General features: G+C 39.9%; 1 protein-coding gene and 1 long non-coding RNA gene across 2 annotated transcripts in view; one reads left to right on the forward strand and one right to left on the reverse strand.

Moving 5' to 3' along the window:
* The window catches only part of LOC146003333 (uncharacterized), a 399,672-nt gene that overhangs the window by 211,138 nt on the left and 170,098 nt on the right, over positions 1–18,436 (forward strand). The window lies entirely within an intron of this gene.
* LOC146003329 (trypsin eta-like) lies at positions 357–16,612 on the reverse strand. Its single transcript, XM_083141608.1, has 7 exons — positions 16,470–16,612; positions 15,531–15,591; positions 13,096–13,240; positions 6,316–6,515; positions 5,001–5,194; positions 3,046–3,112; positions 357–741 (listed from the first exon to the last, which is right to left on the reverse strand). Exons 1-7 carry the CDS (start codon positions 16,530–16,532, stop codon positions 614–616), a joined length of 858 nt encoding a protein of 285 aa, XP_082997734.1. The 5' UTR covers positions 16,533–16,612; the 3' UTR covers positions 357–613.

An 18,436-nucleotide genomic window follows, 5' to 3' on the forward strand; every position in this document is an offset into this window, starting at 1 on the left:
CTTCGTTCTCTCTATGTGTTTTTGATTATTTCTTAGTAAAGTACGTATATATGTAGTTAAAGCTTCGTTCTTATAAAAAGAATTCCCCACCGCATATTTTTGGTTCGGGTGGATTTTTGGGACAAGATTGTATTTTGGGGGAAACCCCCCTTGTTCCCCCAAGATTTCGCACATTGACCACTACTACAATATACAAAAGACCTGATTATTGTAGTCTGAACCACATTAACGCCGTTTTAGAGTGACGATAATTAGAACATTGTATTTTTTTGAAAATGGAAACACCTTGCTATCTACTCGAAATTTCAAGCACTCTTGGTTTATATCTTCATCTAAATAAAACATTTTGTTTCAAAACAATTGTTTTTTAATATGTCCAGGTAAGTTATCTAGTTTACTTCAGAGCAATATAATTTTGCCTTTTGCCGTCTTTTATTATATCGTACCTTAACATTACTGAACTAGAAATGAAGAATAAGATAATTCTATTAGCAGAGAAATTCTTGCATTTTGAAGATTCAAAATTCTGTTTTGAAGTAGGAGAAACTCTCTTCCCATACTGTATCATTTACGCATGAAAGAGGAATAGAAGGGTATGAATTCAGCATGGAATTTATGACTTTTGTTTACAAAATTTAGCTTCAGGGGCGTGGTCTTTTATCCATTGGCTGAATATCGAGACGTTTGTGTAGACACCAGGATAACCCTCCTCGCCACAACCTCTGCCCCACGACACGATCCCTGGAAGGGAAAAGCGAAGAGTATTAGACACAATACACCACACAAACGAAATACTTTTATCCTTGATTAGGAGTCTGTTAAACAGGATTGTTAAAGGTCCAGTAATTTTAAATAAATTCAATTCCGGTCCAGGAGAGAAAATCACCAAGCGTAAATGGGTTCTGGACCGTAGAGAACATTTTTATCTGTAAAGTATTCCAGAAACCCTTTCTCCGGATGAATTTAAATACGGTCCGGGAACCTTTTTTCCTGATCATTTTAAATAGTTTCTAAGTTCCGTATTGAAATGAAACAATACGCAACTCGTACCGAATTTAAATTGTGCAAGAAAAAAGGTTCCAGTCCTGTTACGGAACCCATTAGAATATTTAACTTCCTGGATTGTTAAATTCCCGCCCGGGAGAGAAAATCAGGAAGTGTAAATGGGTTCTAGACCGTAATGAACCTTTTTGTATAAGATATTTCAATTCGGTCCAGGAACCATTTTTCCGGATGAATTTAAATACGGTGCAGGAACTCTTTTCTTCAATGAAACAATACGCAACTTGGGCCGAATTGAAATTGTGCAAAAAAAAAAAATAATAATAATAATAAAAAAAAAGTCCTGGTTGAATTTTTTGAATTTGAATTTACGCTATTTTGCACCCGTCACTTTATACTGGTTCCAGCCCCTTACCAGAAGTAAAATAACATCCGTTATGTCGTGTCGTAACTAAAATATGCTGACCGGTAAAACGCTGAGGCTGTTAAGAGGCACTCAGCACACATAAGGACAAAACACAGGACAACACTCAGAAATATACTGACCATAGGGCCAGTCGCCAGAGCCTCGTTCGTCTGAAAAATGCAGTTCAGGGTGTACTTATTGGAAGTGAGGTTGACAATTGGGTCACCCCTTACACCCTGTTCCGGTCCTGTTGTGGAACCCATTAGAATGTATGCGTTCCTGAACCTTTAACAGCCCTGCTGTCAACCACTGAATTGTTGGCGAAGTAGAAGGAAAACCTAGTTACAGACCTTATATGGTTTTTAACTTCGTCTGCATTTCAGCACTTCAAACGTTTAACTTATATTCTCGTGGAACATACTCATCCACTAAATGAACACTAGAACAATTGAGGGGTCTAGTGAGGGAGGGAGCTATGCCACAAATCTTTAAAAAAATATTTTTTGCCATTTTCAGTCTTCTCCTACCATCTGTCATCTATCATGTGAACTACAACCATGTGGCATAGCTCCCGCTTGTTCTGCAGCAGATTTTCTGAGTTCTTGAATACGTCCTCATCAGCATTTTGAGTGAGAGAAGGAGCTATGCCACTTACTGATGGTGTCTGCAATAGGAGTGGCAGAGGTTGTGTTGCAGTAACCGGTGCAAGATTTAATATCAGACCTGAAGTTAAAAGATCTCATGGCAATAATGCCTTATATTCCTCCAGTTTTTCATGGTGTTTACCAAAAACTAAAATCCACAGAAACAATGGAGAGTGCAGATCCTCCAGAAGACATACGAAGTTGTCTTTAGGTAGATCATATGTAACCCTGTGAACATGATTTACACTCAGGCAAAAGTATTTAAGCCTCGTTCAAAGTATTTGATCTGCCAGATTGATTTTTTCACATGGGTATACTACAACAATATACTATACATGTTCATAATAAATGGTATATATATTGAAATTCATATTTTTCCTTTTGAATAATTTACCTAACAATATGTTCAGCAAAAAAAAATACCCTTTGTTATACAAATTATGACTGAACGCAATGCTTTAGAAAACTCAATTTATTTCCATTTCTTGTCAAAGTGGCATAGCTCCCTCTCTCACTAGACCCCTCAATTAACAGACGTAAAGGTAGAAGTTAAAAGTACCCTTGTGCATGTGCTCACATGCCATGAAGGCATATGGGGTGATGTGGATGTATAGAGCTCTACATATTCTTGATCTCGGCCATAGTTGGGATGATGTTATCAGCATCGCTCTCGGCTGCCATTATCCCCTAAGGTTGCCTATGGTACCCATTTACGAGGCTGGTGGGCCTCAGAGCCGCGCAGAAACTGGGAAATGACTAGAAAAATTCCTGGTTCATATCTCCTGCTCAGGATTCGAACGCGGGTCTTTCGCGTGGAGCCAGAAACGAAAGTACATAGAAAGTACCGTATACGCATTGCAGCAGAACGTATACTCTAATGAATACGGTTAACCACAGGGTGCACCCTGGACTACAGCCCTCAGCGTAAGGGAGTTTAGCTCCTTCTGGATATGTATTGGATGTTTACGCAGCAAAATAATTCGCGGTGCTTACCAATCTGACCAAATTCGTCTTCGTCCTCATTGGACAGTGGTACGAAGAGTGGGCCTCCACCGTCTCCCTGCAAATATGTAAATGGATTTTTTAATATATCATTTTGGCTTCTCTGTTCTCTCTTTATACGAGGGACGTTCCGAAAGTAAGTTCCGTCATTTTTTTTCACAGGGAAGCTGTATTACAAAGTGTAAAACACATTGCCATAACAAAAGACAATCTTTCCTGAATTCATGACGGGAGGAGCGAGAGCAGAGGAGCGATGGCGCATGCGCAGTGTGCCGAAGACCGACGTGCCCGAGCTCATTCGAGTGCAAACCAGTATGGCAGAAACGTGGTCACAAATGGAAGTGCGTGCTGTCGTGCGCTAAAAATGAGCTTTTGTCATTCTTGCAGTCTTGTGCTCAGGGGTGAACACTTGATGCGGTACGAGCGCGAGGGCAATGACTTCCTGTTCAGGTTTTGTTCTTGGAGACAATGCAAGACCTCACACAGCAAGGGTCACTGCAGAACACATCCGTCGTCTGGGATGGGAGAGATTGAATCACCCGACCTACAGCCCCGATCTTGTCCCATCAAACGTCCACCTTTTTCCTGCGTCACTTCGGAAGCAACGAAAGGTGCAACAGGCTATGAAGAACTTCCTTAAATCGCTGGGCACCGATTTTTACCAGGAGGGTTTCTTCAAATTGATTTCACGTAACAACAAATGTATCAACGTCGGTGGCGACTATGTGGAAAAATAGCCAAAATATTATATTTTGTTATGATATTGTATTCTTCTGTTTGTGATAAAGCTTCCCTGTGAAAAAAAAATGACGAAACTTACTTTCGGAACGTCCCTCGTAGAAGGAGATATTAATGCAAACCCCGTTCTAAAATATAAGTGTACTGTTTCCATTCACTGTTCCACACCTCAGGACTCTCTAACACCAGTCTTTACTTCAGCAGGCTAGGTTTTTGATATTTGGAAGTCCGATTCCAATTGCATTGGGAACGCCCTGTATTGTTACATATAACAATAGAGGCGCTAACTTAAGATACATTTGGGTGGGGGCAAGATCGGCATAAACAATGCCCTTCCAAGTGAATTTGGGAAGGGGGGGTCAGAGAAAGTGCCTGCCCCCTCCAAAGTCGGCACCAATGTAACAATAGATAAGAAATATTATAGACTAATTTTTAAATCATTTAAGCATTTCTGTAAAGCATATTTTATTGTAGGTATGCATTTATTCAATTCCTACATAAGGATATCAAAATTATTCTCTTAGCTCACACGATTTGCAATGTGAGTATTACGTTATGCAGAGGGGCCTCCCCGAGGGCGCAGTGGATGCGTCGTCGCATTGTAATAAAGGGGTCCCGGGTTCGACACCCGGTGGAGGCACATAGTGGTTCGGATCCCACCTTAGACTGTTGGTCCAGTCCCGATTAGCCTTACTGTGCATAAAATGGACTTAAAACACCAAATCAACCAACCAATGTTATGCAAGGATATATTCAGGAGTTTCTGAATATTTACTTTGTTGAGTACTTCTTTATGCGTGCTAAACAGTTGACTACAGGCTTGAACTTGTTGAATGATGAGAAATCACTTCTGTTTTTCTCTCTGTTTACTATATACTTTTCAGACATTGCTTTCATCTTTTCTACATCTTTGTATCATAAATTTACTGTAATTATATCGATACTTATGCTCCAACAATTTATTTATATTCTCTCTCCTTGTGCTGCCATCTATGTTTCTTTTTCGAAACTCGTGTTATTGTTTCCAATATGAAATATTTGGTTTGTATCAACGTTTTTTCAAACAAATAGTCTCACTTACACAATCAACATTAAGGTTTTGGTGCTACACAAGGGTCGCCAGGCCCTTAAACCACCTCTGCGATCTGCACATGAAGATTTCGTCCTTGCTGTGAACTAGTGATACGTGCTTTATTGGCTCTACTTACCAAGCAGGCGTCCCTCCCTTCCGTCCCTGCACAGAACACAGAGTCCGTGATTTCGGAGGCCTGGTACTTGGTCGCCGTCCGACACTTCTCCAGCCGCAACACCGGGATTTCGGCCTCCATGAGCATGGCCGACGCCCGCCCCTCGCTTTCCGTCTGGCCCCACCCGGCCACTGTTGCCTCCTCGTCTGTGGTACCTGTCAAGGGAGGAGACAACTCAATATGTAAATAACTTGAGGCTGTCAAGACATGCTTTCTACATTCCGTCTCGAGAATTTGTGCAAGAAGGACGCGTAGGACGGCAGGAAAGGGAAGAAAGCGAGTGGGCGGAGCAAAGCAGTGCGCGTCGCTGCAGCCGCGTTTCCCCTCCATGCACTCACTTCCCCACTCACGCGTTCATTGGTCGAGCCCCTCTAGTGACTATACTTGCGCAGAGGACTTGTTTTGGAAGTAACTATACTCTGTCTCGGGAATCTCTGGAGCATGGCCGCGCAAGAAGGGGAGAGAGGGAATGGAAAGAGCGAAGCAGTACACGGTGCTGCAAAGGCTGGTAGTTGCGTGGCTTTTCTCCCTTCACACAATACTGTTCCCTCTCACATGTTCATTGGTCGAACCGGCGTCACTACTTGCGCAGAGACTTGCTTTCTTTCGCTCGCTCCACAGCTTCCAGGGACAGAGTGTAGTTCCTTTGAGAAATTCTAACTGTAACTACCACTTTTAAAACAAAGTAGCTTAACTGTAACAGTTATTTTCTTGAAATATAAGTGAAGTTATCAGCAGATGCATTTACAGTTGCTAGATACTTAACTTGAACATTTCTAACGGGCTCAATTGCTTAACTCTGTCTCCAAGTGTCTTCTCTGGATGCTAAGGAAGCTAGACTTCGTTGCTTGCTAAATTTACAACATCCACGCTTTGCTTGCTACAATTCGTCATTGCGGATTTCACTTGAGTACGCATTGTTTTGTTCCAGCATATATTTTGGTTGTAATGCTATTAATACAAGATGAAGACATAATATTTCGATCTTTAGCCGGCTTCTGTGTAAGAGTTGTTAGCACAGCGCGCTACAACGCCAGACGTACCGGGTTCGAATCACGGCCTCGGTATGGGTGTTCTGTGTCCCGTCATCAGTTTCATCATCACCCATCCTCATCTTCGCGATTAGCCAAAAGTGCAGAAACGCGAAGTATAATAAACCAAATCAGTCAGCTGACCTTTAGAATGTCAAGTTTCTAGTTCTCTGTTCGTTACGCCTATACACTTAAGAACTTACAAATCCAATCTCCCAATAATGAGAATTTTGTAACGAATTTACCTTGAGCGTATAAACAAATAGATTCCAATCGCCTGGAGATTTTCACCGGTTTTTCCAGTTGCACGATCGCTATGTCGTTTTCATATGTCTTAGGATTGTATCCTTCATGTGGGACCATCTTCAATATCTTCAAAGCTTCTATAGTTTTAGACGTAATGATTCCAGCGCCCAACACCACATCCAGGTTGTCGGTCGTTTCTCTGCAAATAGAGATGGAAGAATAGATGGACGTGGTCATCACGCACGTACGCAAATTCCTCAGCTTAGAATAATGAAATCAAGAAGAATTAAACAGGGAGGCCACGTGGCACGAATGGGAGAAGAAAGAAGAGTTTACTGGATTCTTGCAGGGAAACATAATGATAAGAGACCTGTAGGAAGGCCAAGACGAAGATCGAGGGATTGCAAATGCATATTTTTTTATATTATTGCATATGCAAATGCTTACATGAAACACGTATAAGCTACAGTGCGTCCATTTCGATCTTCAGCCTAGAGATCGGGAGAAGCGTGGCGGGCGGTGCTGACGAAGATGCCGACATTTGCGACCTGTAATGCCCGCTTATTTTAATGGACATATACAGACATTTATATAAATATTGCAAAACGAGCACTAACCTGTGTTATAAGAGTACGGTTTTAATTTTAGTAGCTTAGTGGCTGTGTGTGCTGATGATTTTGACACGCCCATCTCCAGTGAAACACGGCGTAGAGGTTTGTTTGGAGAACGTTCTAACGCTGCACCAATTTCATCGAGTTTTGCTTCGGTTAGAATCCGTCGTTTTTGCTTAGGTGTTTTAAAATTTAACGATCCAATTTCTCGTAATTTAAGGACAAGATGTCTAACCGTATCTCTATGTGGAGGTGAAACGCCTCGGAATTTCTGTACAAATTGCCTACACACGTCTCGACACGAGTCTGTTTTCACGTAAGTGTCATACATAAAAATTCTTTGTTCTAACGTGAACCTTGCGCTTGGCTCGCATTCCAATCGTCTCACTGACACAACACACATACACACTGCAATGACACAAACAAGTAAGGACAAGTAACCAAGAATAACACTCTTGCGCACAGTACGAAATTAACACTCTCTTGGTTTACATCTGCTCGCCACTATATTCACAGCTCTGTCTTCATCTAGTCGCGAAGGAACAAAAAACTCGACCTCGGAGATTTCGGATTTTTAATGAAGCTCACGGAAACCATTGACTTTTAACGGTTTTGTCTGCAGCGTAATCTTGATACAGTGTTGCACATTCGAAACCTCCAAACGATCCCCATCGACACAGAACTCTTTCAAGGATATAAACTTAAGCAGGACGTTACTGGTCAAAACTATGATTAAAATGTTTTATTATATGTGGCTCTTAACATCGTTTCTAAAGCGTATTTATTTCTGTATATAAGGGCAAAACTTGGATGAATTACAGAAGAACTTTTGCGTGTTATAACACAGGTTAGTGCTCGTTTTGCAATATTTATATAAATGTCTGCATATGTCCATAAAAATAAGCGGACATTACGGGCCTCAGATGTCGGCATCTCCGTCAGCGCCGCCCGCCACGTTTCCCCCGATTTCTCGGCTGAAGATCGAACTGGACGCACGGTATATTCGATCGTTTTAACTTATTACAGCGGTTAGTTTATTCCTAGTTTATAGTAAAATTACTCAGTTTTATGGTACCTTCTCATTCAGAATGTTGAATCATGTTTAGTATTAATAATACAATGCACCTCGTTTGTTTCTAGTTCTATTCAATCAGTGTCATTCGGAATAAAGATACATCCTACAAATCAGTCCAGGATATTTGAAATGTTTGACTTATAGCCTAAAAGATAACAGAACGCCAATGAAAAAAATAAAAATTGCCAAACTTTCACGATCAAGATTACTAAACAAAAACATAAAAATGTAAATATGTAAATCACTTTAAGATCTGTAGTGACGTATTCATCTGAAATATAGACACTCAGGGACAAGACTCGACTCAGATTGTTTGAGAGACAGCTTCTCAGAAAAGTACCAGTACAAGAAATAAAGGAGTCTGGATGATAAGAAATAATATACTATTGAAAAAATTAATATATAGTAAATCCAAGAGAATAAAGTGACTTGGACATTTACAAGGAATGTCTTCTACACAGCTACCAAAGAAAGTAATGTCTTATTAGGTTGGCTTGATTGATTGGATATATTTTACTTCGCTTTTCTGCAACTTTTGCTAATCGCGAAGATGAGGATGAATGGTGGTGAGATGATGTACATCAAGGGACAATCACACATATATATGGACAACACAACAAAGGTCCTGGCTGTAGGTCCAGGCGCCAGAGCCTCGTTATCGGGGCGTGCTACGTGGAAGCAAGGTTGGCATTTCGGTGCTTTACACCCCAGGATCTTATTAGGAATAGGATGGACATACAATACAACCTGAGGCAGCTAAATGGAAGAAATTGGGAAGAACTTGTGTACAACAAGAAGACGTGGAATAACTTGTTGAAAAGAATGACGCTAGAGTGCGCGTCAAATCTCCTGCACATGGCCTTGAACGACTGAACAGCACCAGCGAATCACAGAGGTGCGGCGTTGCCTAGTTCCGTGACAAGGCGTTTCGCTCAACCACGCTGTCTCTTTTCCGTGTGAGATTTCGACATGGCACCGCTGCAGTGCGCTGCTATTGGCTATCGCCACATGCAGGATATTTGACGCACACACTAGTAAAGGTATGTCAAGAGGATGCTCGTGGATTGTTATCTTATTCTCTATCAATAAATAGGCTATCTTTGTGTTTTTGGGCAAATGATAGTTATACTATGTGGAGCAAAGGAACAAAAGCAGCTCCTCTGCGCAAGTAGTGACTCAAGAGGGTTTGAATAAGGGGAGGGGGAGTGATTGCACGGAGGCGAAAACGCGGCTGTAGCCACCAGCCGTTTGCAGCAGCGTGCACTGCCTTGCTCCGCACCCCGCGTTCTCCCCTTCTCCACAGACTCCAAGAACGGACGGTATGTTCTCGTCTTTGGAATTGTCTGAACCACTTGTTCCATAACATCACGCTTTTCTCTTGAGATGAATCTCTCCCAGGGCTCGAAATGGGCCGGACCAGCGTCTCTTCACAACTGGCCATTCCAGTTCGTTAATTTTTTTTAGATATTTCACTACAATTTCCTATCCAGTTTGAAATAAATTGTTAATACTGTTTAATAGTGCATATTATAGCATTGGTACCTTCCCCTCTACGTACTGATGAGTTGTTGTAGCGAGAGGACTTAACAGAGTGTGTTCATATTTTGTGCCTTTTGGTTCTCGTTTTTACCATTTTATCTTAATTATTGTCATTTGTCATGTCTTGTGGATTCGATTGTTCTCACAGAAGTATTCTCCTGCACAAGATCTTTACGCAAATTCTGGTTTTGTTTTATATAATAGTTTCATGGTGGTTAAGTAAGCCACGAAACATTACAATTGTTTCGTGAATACGTAGGGCCTCTAATGATAATATTTAGACAACAGCGAATGTAAACCACATGAAGATTCACGTGAGTGCTCTAGAAGGAATTCAGAACGCATGTATTTTTTCAGAATTTTTAATATCATGGCGATTTTTCGGAAGAAGAGGAAAATTCGAACACAGCTGCTCTGGCGTCGGCCAAGGGTCCAACCGAGCCTTAAGAGGGAAGTTGTTAGTCCACCAGGGAGGAAAGAAAGAAAAAACACCATTTGGCCGAACATGATCGAAAATTGATTGATTGATTTGCTTCATTTTACTTAGCTTCTTGTGCCACTTTTGACTAATTTGCGAAGATGGGGATGAGTGATGAAATTGGTGAATGGACACTCACAAACATCCATGTCCAGGCCAGGATTCGAACCCGGGACCCTTTGCGTCGTAGCGCGATGTGCGAACATGGTCAGAAAGTTACGCGAACGGTGAAGTGGGGGACTTAAGTGACCCCAACCTAAATTATACATTTTTTAACTAGTGAACCACTTCGTAAAACACTGTACTCCCTACCTGTAGAGCAAAAAGAGTGCATGCTCCACCACCAAGCGTCAATACGGTTTCCTACAGTAAGTATGAGAAATTGCGAGTGCTAACTCGTAACGCCAAAGCAAACCGAACGTTATTGGCTTGACCAAAAAACTGAACATCCTTACATTATTATTACTCTACAAAAAACACATAATAAAAATAAATAACTAAATAAAAATAACTTTTATATATTAAAGAATGAAAAATTTTGGTTCCGTAAACGAAATGAGTGGGGGACTTACGGTCTCCCAATGCAATAAAATGCCATATTAGGGTTAATTACCTTACCAAAAACAAAACACAAGATGCCCAAAGGAAACTACCGTAGTTCATCGAATCTAAGGCGCAACTGAATTTTCGCCTCATTAAAAAAAAACAATAAAAAAAAAAAAACGAATTTAAGGCGCGCGTCCGTGAACGAAACCTGACTACCGGTATGTACTGGGAAACATCAAGATTCTATCTCCACGCTTTCCCGATTACGAAACTGATAACAATTGAATGACTATTTGTTGTAAAATGTTCATTGTTGTACTACAGCGCCTTGAATAACGTAGTGTGGAAAACGGCACAGCTCTGCGCGCTCTGGCTGGTTCCACTCGAAAATGATCCGCTAGAGGCGCTGGTGTTGAACCCGGTGCTTGGTATTCGTCTGCTTATAATGGAAGTAAATGGAGTTTTCGCTGCAACGTCTGATTCTTTTACATGAGTCATTTCTATGAATGTGATAATTGCTATAATATTTGGTACAATGGTCGCTAAGATATTAACGAACATTCTAGACAGTCGACCACGTCCTATTATCGTCATACTTTCGTTAATAATACGGGAGAAAAAATACGCGTGGAATGTTCTTGGCAACTACATTTTTGTGTATGAATTAGGTTCATTATTATCATCATCATCATCATTTATTTTAAAGATATACACACTAAAACATTTGCATTTTGGATATTTACTGTCTCTTTTCTTCCGCTTTAAACTAATCGCGGCGATGATGATAATGATGATTCCATGAAACGACAAGGGGAACCCCACAAAACTTTCTTAGTGCCATCGACATGAGTGTAAGGAAACTTTCAAACCAATGGGACAAGCAACACGGGATGTTCATACTGTCACCCTAGTGACACACACTTCCAGACTGTAAAATAGCATTAATTGCACATGAGGGTCCAAACAGCAAACGACACGTTCATATGGCGTATTCGCGTGCTACTTGTTACTTCGGTCGGAAAGCTCCTTAAAGGAAGGGTGCTCAGACCGAAGTGACGCGTTACAGGGGGAGTTCCCAACTAAGTGACAAGCGACATGGTGCCTTCAGTCTATTGGCAAGCGTTCGCTGCTAATTGTGCGAACAACAGATAGGCGACACGAAAAACCGCACATTACAACAACAGATCTAGGCGACACGATAAGTCACACGTGTCGCTTTGTCGCTTGTGCGTTGCTCAAACTGGGCCATTTCCTCAATAGCTTGCAACATGTTGCCGTGGTTTGTTGTTCGCGCATGCGCGATGCAATGAGTGTATTGCTTTAGGGAGATTGTGCACCAAAGCGACAAGGGGCACGCGACACTTATCGCTTGAGGATTTCACCAACCGAACGCTGGCCTGTGCTTCCCGTCATGCCGCTACGATGTGAAATGTTGCTCTTGATTGGCTCGTTTCCAAGCAACATGTGTCGCTTCGGTGTGAAAGTTACCTTGGACCGAATGACCCGTGACGCTTTGGTGTGAAATCTCTTTGAGGAAACGGTGCAGTCAGAGCTTGTGTCCCTATGGTTCGAAAGGCTGCTTTGATTACTGACTGCTCGGTTCCAAGCGACACTTGTGGTTTGTCGCCTCGGTATGAAATATCTCTCAGGATACTATTTATATTCTAATAACATAGAAAAATAAAACTCTAGTACACAATCCAACACCTAACGTCCGGAATCACTTTGCGATGTTTCTTCTTGTGTTACGCATGCTATTTATTTATTAATTTTATTTTACTTTTCTTTCCAAATTAATGTCATTTCGTGACTGCAAATCACTCCACAAATATAACTGTTTCCATCAATTCACGTACCGCCTTTCAAGACAAACAAATCTACATAATATATTCCAAAAACTAACAAAGCCGCATTACTTTCATAAGAAAATTAGCACCGACATTGATCGCACTGCCATCTATGTTTCTCATCCGTCTGGGGAACCAGTTTCTTGGGTCGTTTTCCACACTACGTTATTCAAGGCGCTGTAGTTGTACTAACAGAGAACACAGCAAATTTAAAGGGGAAAAATTTCGTTGAGCATTTTCTTATCAGGAAAACGAAATGTTGATCGTTGTATTGCAGCTACCGGTAATTTTAAGGAAAGTTAAGAAATAAATATTTACTCTTTGTAACTACCGGTATTAGAGACTGCAGTAGATTCTATGTTGTACGTGCATGAAATACGTATATTGTATATTACATTGAATCTAAGGCGCATCTGAATTTTGGACGTCTAAAATCTGACAAAAACCTGCGCCTTAGATTCGAAGAACTACGGTATTTTAGAAAGCGAAATGCACAAAAAATAATAATGTTTTACGTCACGTAGGTTAAGAACAATAAAACAAAATCATACTGTGGGGGAACTAAGGTCAGGTGAGGCGAGTATAGCGTTTCGTTTCTTGAAAATCCTGAGCCCTGATCTGTTCTAACACTAGGTATACTGCACTGAGGTTATTAAACTTACACGAACAAAGATGATGTTTACCCTTGCAAGCAATGCGCAGCCGTGAGAACAACGCTGGGGCTGATGAGGCTGCCCCCACACAGCTGGATCTTGTTTGATCGTATCAAGCCTATGAACGGGTACTTCGAATCCATCGGTTGGTAATAACGAAGCGATCTGCCACCTCCTGCATAGAAATCAATACTTTAAATTGTTATTAATAGTTATTTTGTAATTCAGGTTACAATCAAGGCACACAATATTTCTTTTTGGGCAGTTTAAATGTAAATAATCGCTTCACTTACTTCTTAGATGAATTCATAGTGATAGATTGGATTGGATTGATTTGGTGTTTTAAGTCCACTTTATGCACAGTAAAGCTATTCGAGACTGGACCCATAGGCGTAGCTACGAGGTGTGCCGGGTGTGCCTAGGCACACCCTAATGGGCTGCTTTATCAAAGAGAATTAAAGACAGATGTTTCAATAAGAGAGAAAATAAGCGACAGTTTGTAAGAATTTGAAAATGTTATTACTTGGTACAAACGTGTGCATTATCGTTGATGAAACGAGTGTCTATAGATTTTCGATTTTTTGATGGCATTGGAGATAGAATATATTTACTGCATTCTACTCTGTACTGCAGCGCCTTTCTTCTATACCTGTCACAAAAGCTGCACGTGTGAGAGAGCTTTCTCCAAGCTTACCCAAGTTAAAACTAAATTAAGACCAACTCAGAAGCAGGATAGATTGGAAGCCCTGCTCTTGCTATTTGTGGAACAGGAAAAAGCCTAGTCTATTGATGTAAATGAAGTTATTGATGAGTTTAGGAACATTGTACCTTTTGACAGACGTCTCTTGTTATAGATGACGTGTATTTTGATGTATTTGTTTGTAACATTTATGAACATTTTTTGTGTGTGTAATTTCTATGCAATTTCATTTTTTCTACTACATATATTCAGAAATTTTCAACACTATCATTTAGTGAATTTATATTCCTTTACAAACATCAGTGCAGTTAAAGAGCCAAGTGATTGTGTTGCAAAATATGCTATTAAAAAAGCACAAGACCTCATTTTTTTCTTTGTGCACACCCAAATATAAAGTTCTAGCTACGCCTATGACTGGACCTACAGTTTAAAGTAAGATCCAAACCACTAAGTGCCTCCACCGGGTATCGAACCCGGGACCCCTTGATTACAAGGCGACTACGCAACCACTGCGCAATCGGTGAGGCCTCATAGTGATAGAAACAGAAGAGTCGCTTCTCATGAATAGTGATCTTGTCTGGACCACAAAGTACAAACTACATTTTAATATATATGGTGTACACGATGAACCTCCGGGATTTTGAAGTGCCCATTTTTTGGTAATTTTATTTGCAAAGAGCAACTCAAAATGTTTCTTACAAAAAATTACCACACTTCTATGTGAGCAGCTTTAGTGACACGAAGAATGTCCAGCCGGTATTCCACTTCGCGCCACGTGCACTGCAGTACGTCCTCAGGGATCAATGGAAGCAAGAATTCGGTCACTGGAAGCATTCACGTTTGGCACCGTCCTTGAGTAAACTGGGTCCTTAACATACCCCCAGAGGAAGAAGTGATATCTTGGCTACGTGGTGGCTTGCCTGATCGACTTCCGCGGGCTTGTCGATGCATTCTCTTGAGAAGACGCCCTTTTCACAAAAGAGACGACAGCGCTGCCAAACATGACGCCAACAGTGAGACAGGCCAAGGCTGAAGTTCCGTCAATGTCCCTAAAGTGAAGCAATTAATCGTAAAAACGCTTTTGTTTTAAGCTAGAAAAGGCAACTCTGAGAACATTCGTCGTTTTATGTGGTTCAGACATGCAGAAGAACGAGATGCATGCTTCAGCAATTAATTTTACCACCATGTCTGTTGAAGACTAGGGAAAATGTTATTTTTCTAAGATATGCACACACATTTCCATGAATGGCATATATAATAATAATATTATCATCAATTTTATTCCAGAAGTACAGGGAATAATCAAACTGAATTCTAAAAATTCGAAAGGAGAGGAGGATTATATTTTCTGTAATTTAACTTTTCTAATTATTTTGTGCACATGTCACATGCGTTTGGGGGAATAATGTCCAGTTCTGGAAGGGGGGGGGCGGCGTGGACGCTTAACCCTCTAGCCTCTACCAAACTACGCCGATGTTCGAAAGACTAGATAAAGTAATAACATATTTTGAAGATAACATGCATACATATGCTACAAAAATATTGTAACACGGTATTTGTCGACTTCAATTCATTTTCAACAAAAATATTCATGATAGTCTATTTTTGTTTGTTCCTAACATCGAACTATTTTGTACGGCATATAATATTCGATATCACTTTATGTTTACGAGGAAAGTATATTATATCTCTGTTTGTGCTACTTACAGTTAACTTCATAACAACAAAAATACAAAAGAAAATGCATTTGGATATGTTTACTGACCTTTAGCATGTCTTCTGGAGCGATGCATTGTGGGAAGCAAATTGCTCCGTCCCTCAAGTGACTGAATCGAAAAATCTTATATTATTGTCAAGGCAGTAGGTAAACATTTCATACGGTTTATTTTGCTGGTAAGGCATAAATTCGATAAATATACTGCAAGAGATTGTTATATAAATTAACATTCCCGCTTCTAAATAACACTAATATGTTTTATATAAGTACAAAAGATTTTTAGTACTATGAACAAGAGGAAACTTATTTTTTGGAGAGAAAGGATTTCAAGAGTTTAAATGTAGTATTTAATTGTCTTTCATGCCGTGTCTAGGCTTCATGAACTTACAGAATGGACACTTTTTGTTTCTTCTTTCTGAACAGTTGAAAACTTTAATGTTCGGTGTGAATTTAATCCATTTCCAAATCGTTAGCAACTACAAGCGATTTTTCAATTATTTATTAATTAAGTTAAATTGTGATACGTTATTTATTGGAATGTCTTTAATGACAGAATTTTAAAATTAATATATTTTTTACGTATCAGAGAGAAGTTTTTAGGTGCTTAGAAGTTGATTTAAATATTAAAAATAATTAGGTTTAAGTAATTTTACATTGCGACATAAATATAATAGTTTTAATAATTATATTTATTTATAATGCTACATGTTGAGAAAAATAGAAAGATATTTGTTTTATTATAACTTTTCATTGTGAATTTGTGGTCTAACAACATTTATATTTCCTGCTTATGTAAAATGTTGGAAATTCGTAAGGCCATTTCGACTGTTTGCAACATTCGTGAATCTAAAATGATGCTTGCAGAAATTTCAACCGAGCTACTTATATCTCATCTGTAGGTATTTTCAGACCATATTGCAATCGAATCATTACAACAGTACTGTTACAACAGTAACATTATTAACATGTTAACATTATGTTACGTACCTGAGGTTGCCCAGTGAAAAAGATGGCCGCGCACGTGATAAGGACCATGAACAGGTCATACATGATAACGGCGCCTTCCAAAGAATTGCTGTCCTAGCGATTGCAGCGCCACGACGACTCGCAGCGGTTAGTGGCAGCCGGGAATTTTATTTGCCTTGAAATGGAGCGTGTTTCATGGCCACCATAAGAAATAAAAATAAGAACTTGATTGTTCTATGTGAATTCCGGTATTTAAATCCTGTTTCATATTGACGTTCCCTGGTTTCAAAGAATAAGGGTAAATTATCTTGTTCCCTTAACTTCCCAATGGGAAATCTTGGGCCGCTATCTGGAAATAATCTCTCCCTAAGCATGAAAAAAACTATTACAGAAATGCTATAATTCATAAGACGTGTTATTTTTTATTGCAATTTACTTTCCTTACCGATAAAAAGCCTGGAATGTCTGTAAAATATTTGTGAACAATTGTGAACTGTTACACGTAGCATTAATTTTCTTAAATTGATAATAGTAATAATATTTTCAAGACATGTGATAAAATTTGTACTGATTGCAAAAATTTGCATTTCCAACAGGAAATTCGACTATTGACAAGAAATACAGCTAAGCATTCTCACAGTCGCATGTTAGAGGAGATATGGAAAGCAGGAGTGGCTTGATTGATTCGTTTCTTCAGATTCAATAAATACAGACACCGGAAAAAAAGTGACGGTTATGAAATGTGTTTATAAAGAAAACAATTAATGTAATGCAAGGTTTAATAATCAAAATTGCTACAAGAAATTGTCATTTTCAGTGCTTACATTATTAATTTCTCTTTGTTTTGAAAATTGTGTCCGATAAATGATGACCTCCATCCCTTTAAGTTGCCTTTAAGTTGGACGTCGTCCTCAAGAGCATTTCATTCGGAATTGCCGCTATTTCGTTGCGAATAGCTAACTTGAGATCATCAACTGTGTGAGGTCTTTCAACATACACTTTTGATTTGAGGTAGCACCAGAGGAAATAATCACACATCCTCAGATCCAGGGAACTCTTCCACGTGAACGTAATGGCCGGGTAGCAGTAGCGTAAGTAACACGCTCTGCGCCCTTGTGCGCCCCTATTCGTTAGAAAAAAACTCCCCTTTCTAAAATATTAATTCATGCCTATATTTATACATATTAGATACGTACAAATATGAAAATACATACATGAGATTTGGATCAATGTAAAAACTGGTAGGAAGGGTTAAGACATCAGGTTCAACATTGACATATCTTACATTTAATCAATTTTAGTATCCACAATGAGTGGAAAAATAGTGCCTTTAGAACTTCATCTATTATGGCATTCATCTCCTGTTTTGAAACCATTGCAATACATAAGTTCAGAAATTTGTGTTGCTTTTCTCATTTTCAAAATGAGTTTTAAGAAGCGGATCATACCTCGCTATAGCTCTCGCCACGAAAACAGTCCAGTCAAGGTCACGCCACCCATCTACAGCGTTGCCAGTGAGAAACAATGCCAACCTACGAAATCAACCGCATACGTACAGTCACGGACAGTCCTGGCTTGTATTAATACATTGACTTTCAATGCAATCGTTACAAGCCGGCAGTGTCCGTGACTGTGCAACTCGCGAAGTGTCGACAGAGCAGCTTAGAAGAAGCGTGGCAACCCTGGAGGGCCAGGGGTGTGGGGGAGGCAAGGAGCAGCTCCGATCTTGACTGGACTGTTTTCGTGGCGAGAGCTATAACAAGTCTATGATGTTGAGAAAATTCCCAGAACTATTACTTTGTACGTTCGTTACATGTTCTCGATGTTCCCTGAGAGCCAAATTACAGATAAATATTATTATTACATCTAAAATTATTTTAATGATTTCGCGCCTCTTAACACAGACCTTGTGGCAACATTTTTATGATTTTTCAAGACACTACATGTTATACGTGCATTAAAGTGAATTCGGGTTATTTCGTCTTGAT

This window comes from Lepisma saccharinum, chromosome 20 (genome assembly GCF_977018435.1).
Source record: "Lepisma saccharinum chromosome 20, izLepSacc3.1, whole genome shotgun sequence".
Taxonomy (NCBI): Eukaryota; Metazoa; Arthropoda; class Insecta; order Zygentoma; family Lepismatidae; genus Lepisma; species Lepisma saccharinum.

What these genes read in the sequence shown, in the direction of transcription:
- LOC146003329 (XM_083141608.1), bottom strand. Translation starts at nt 16,532, where the DNA reads ATGTATGACCTGTTCATGGTCCTTATCACGTGCGCGGCCATCTTTTTC. An exon ending in CTCCAGAAGACATGCTAAAG is followed by an intron (nt 13,241 to 15,530) that starts GTCAGTAAACAT and finishes ATTTCTATGCAG; the next exon opens with GAGGTGGCAGATCGCTTCGT. An exon ending in TATTTGTTTATACGCTCAAG is followed by an intron (nt 5,195 to 6,315) that starts GTAAATTCGTTA and finishes CTCCCTTGACAG; the next exon opens with GTACCACAGACGAGGAGGCA.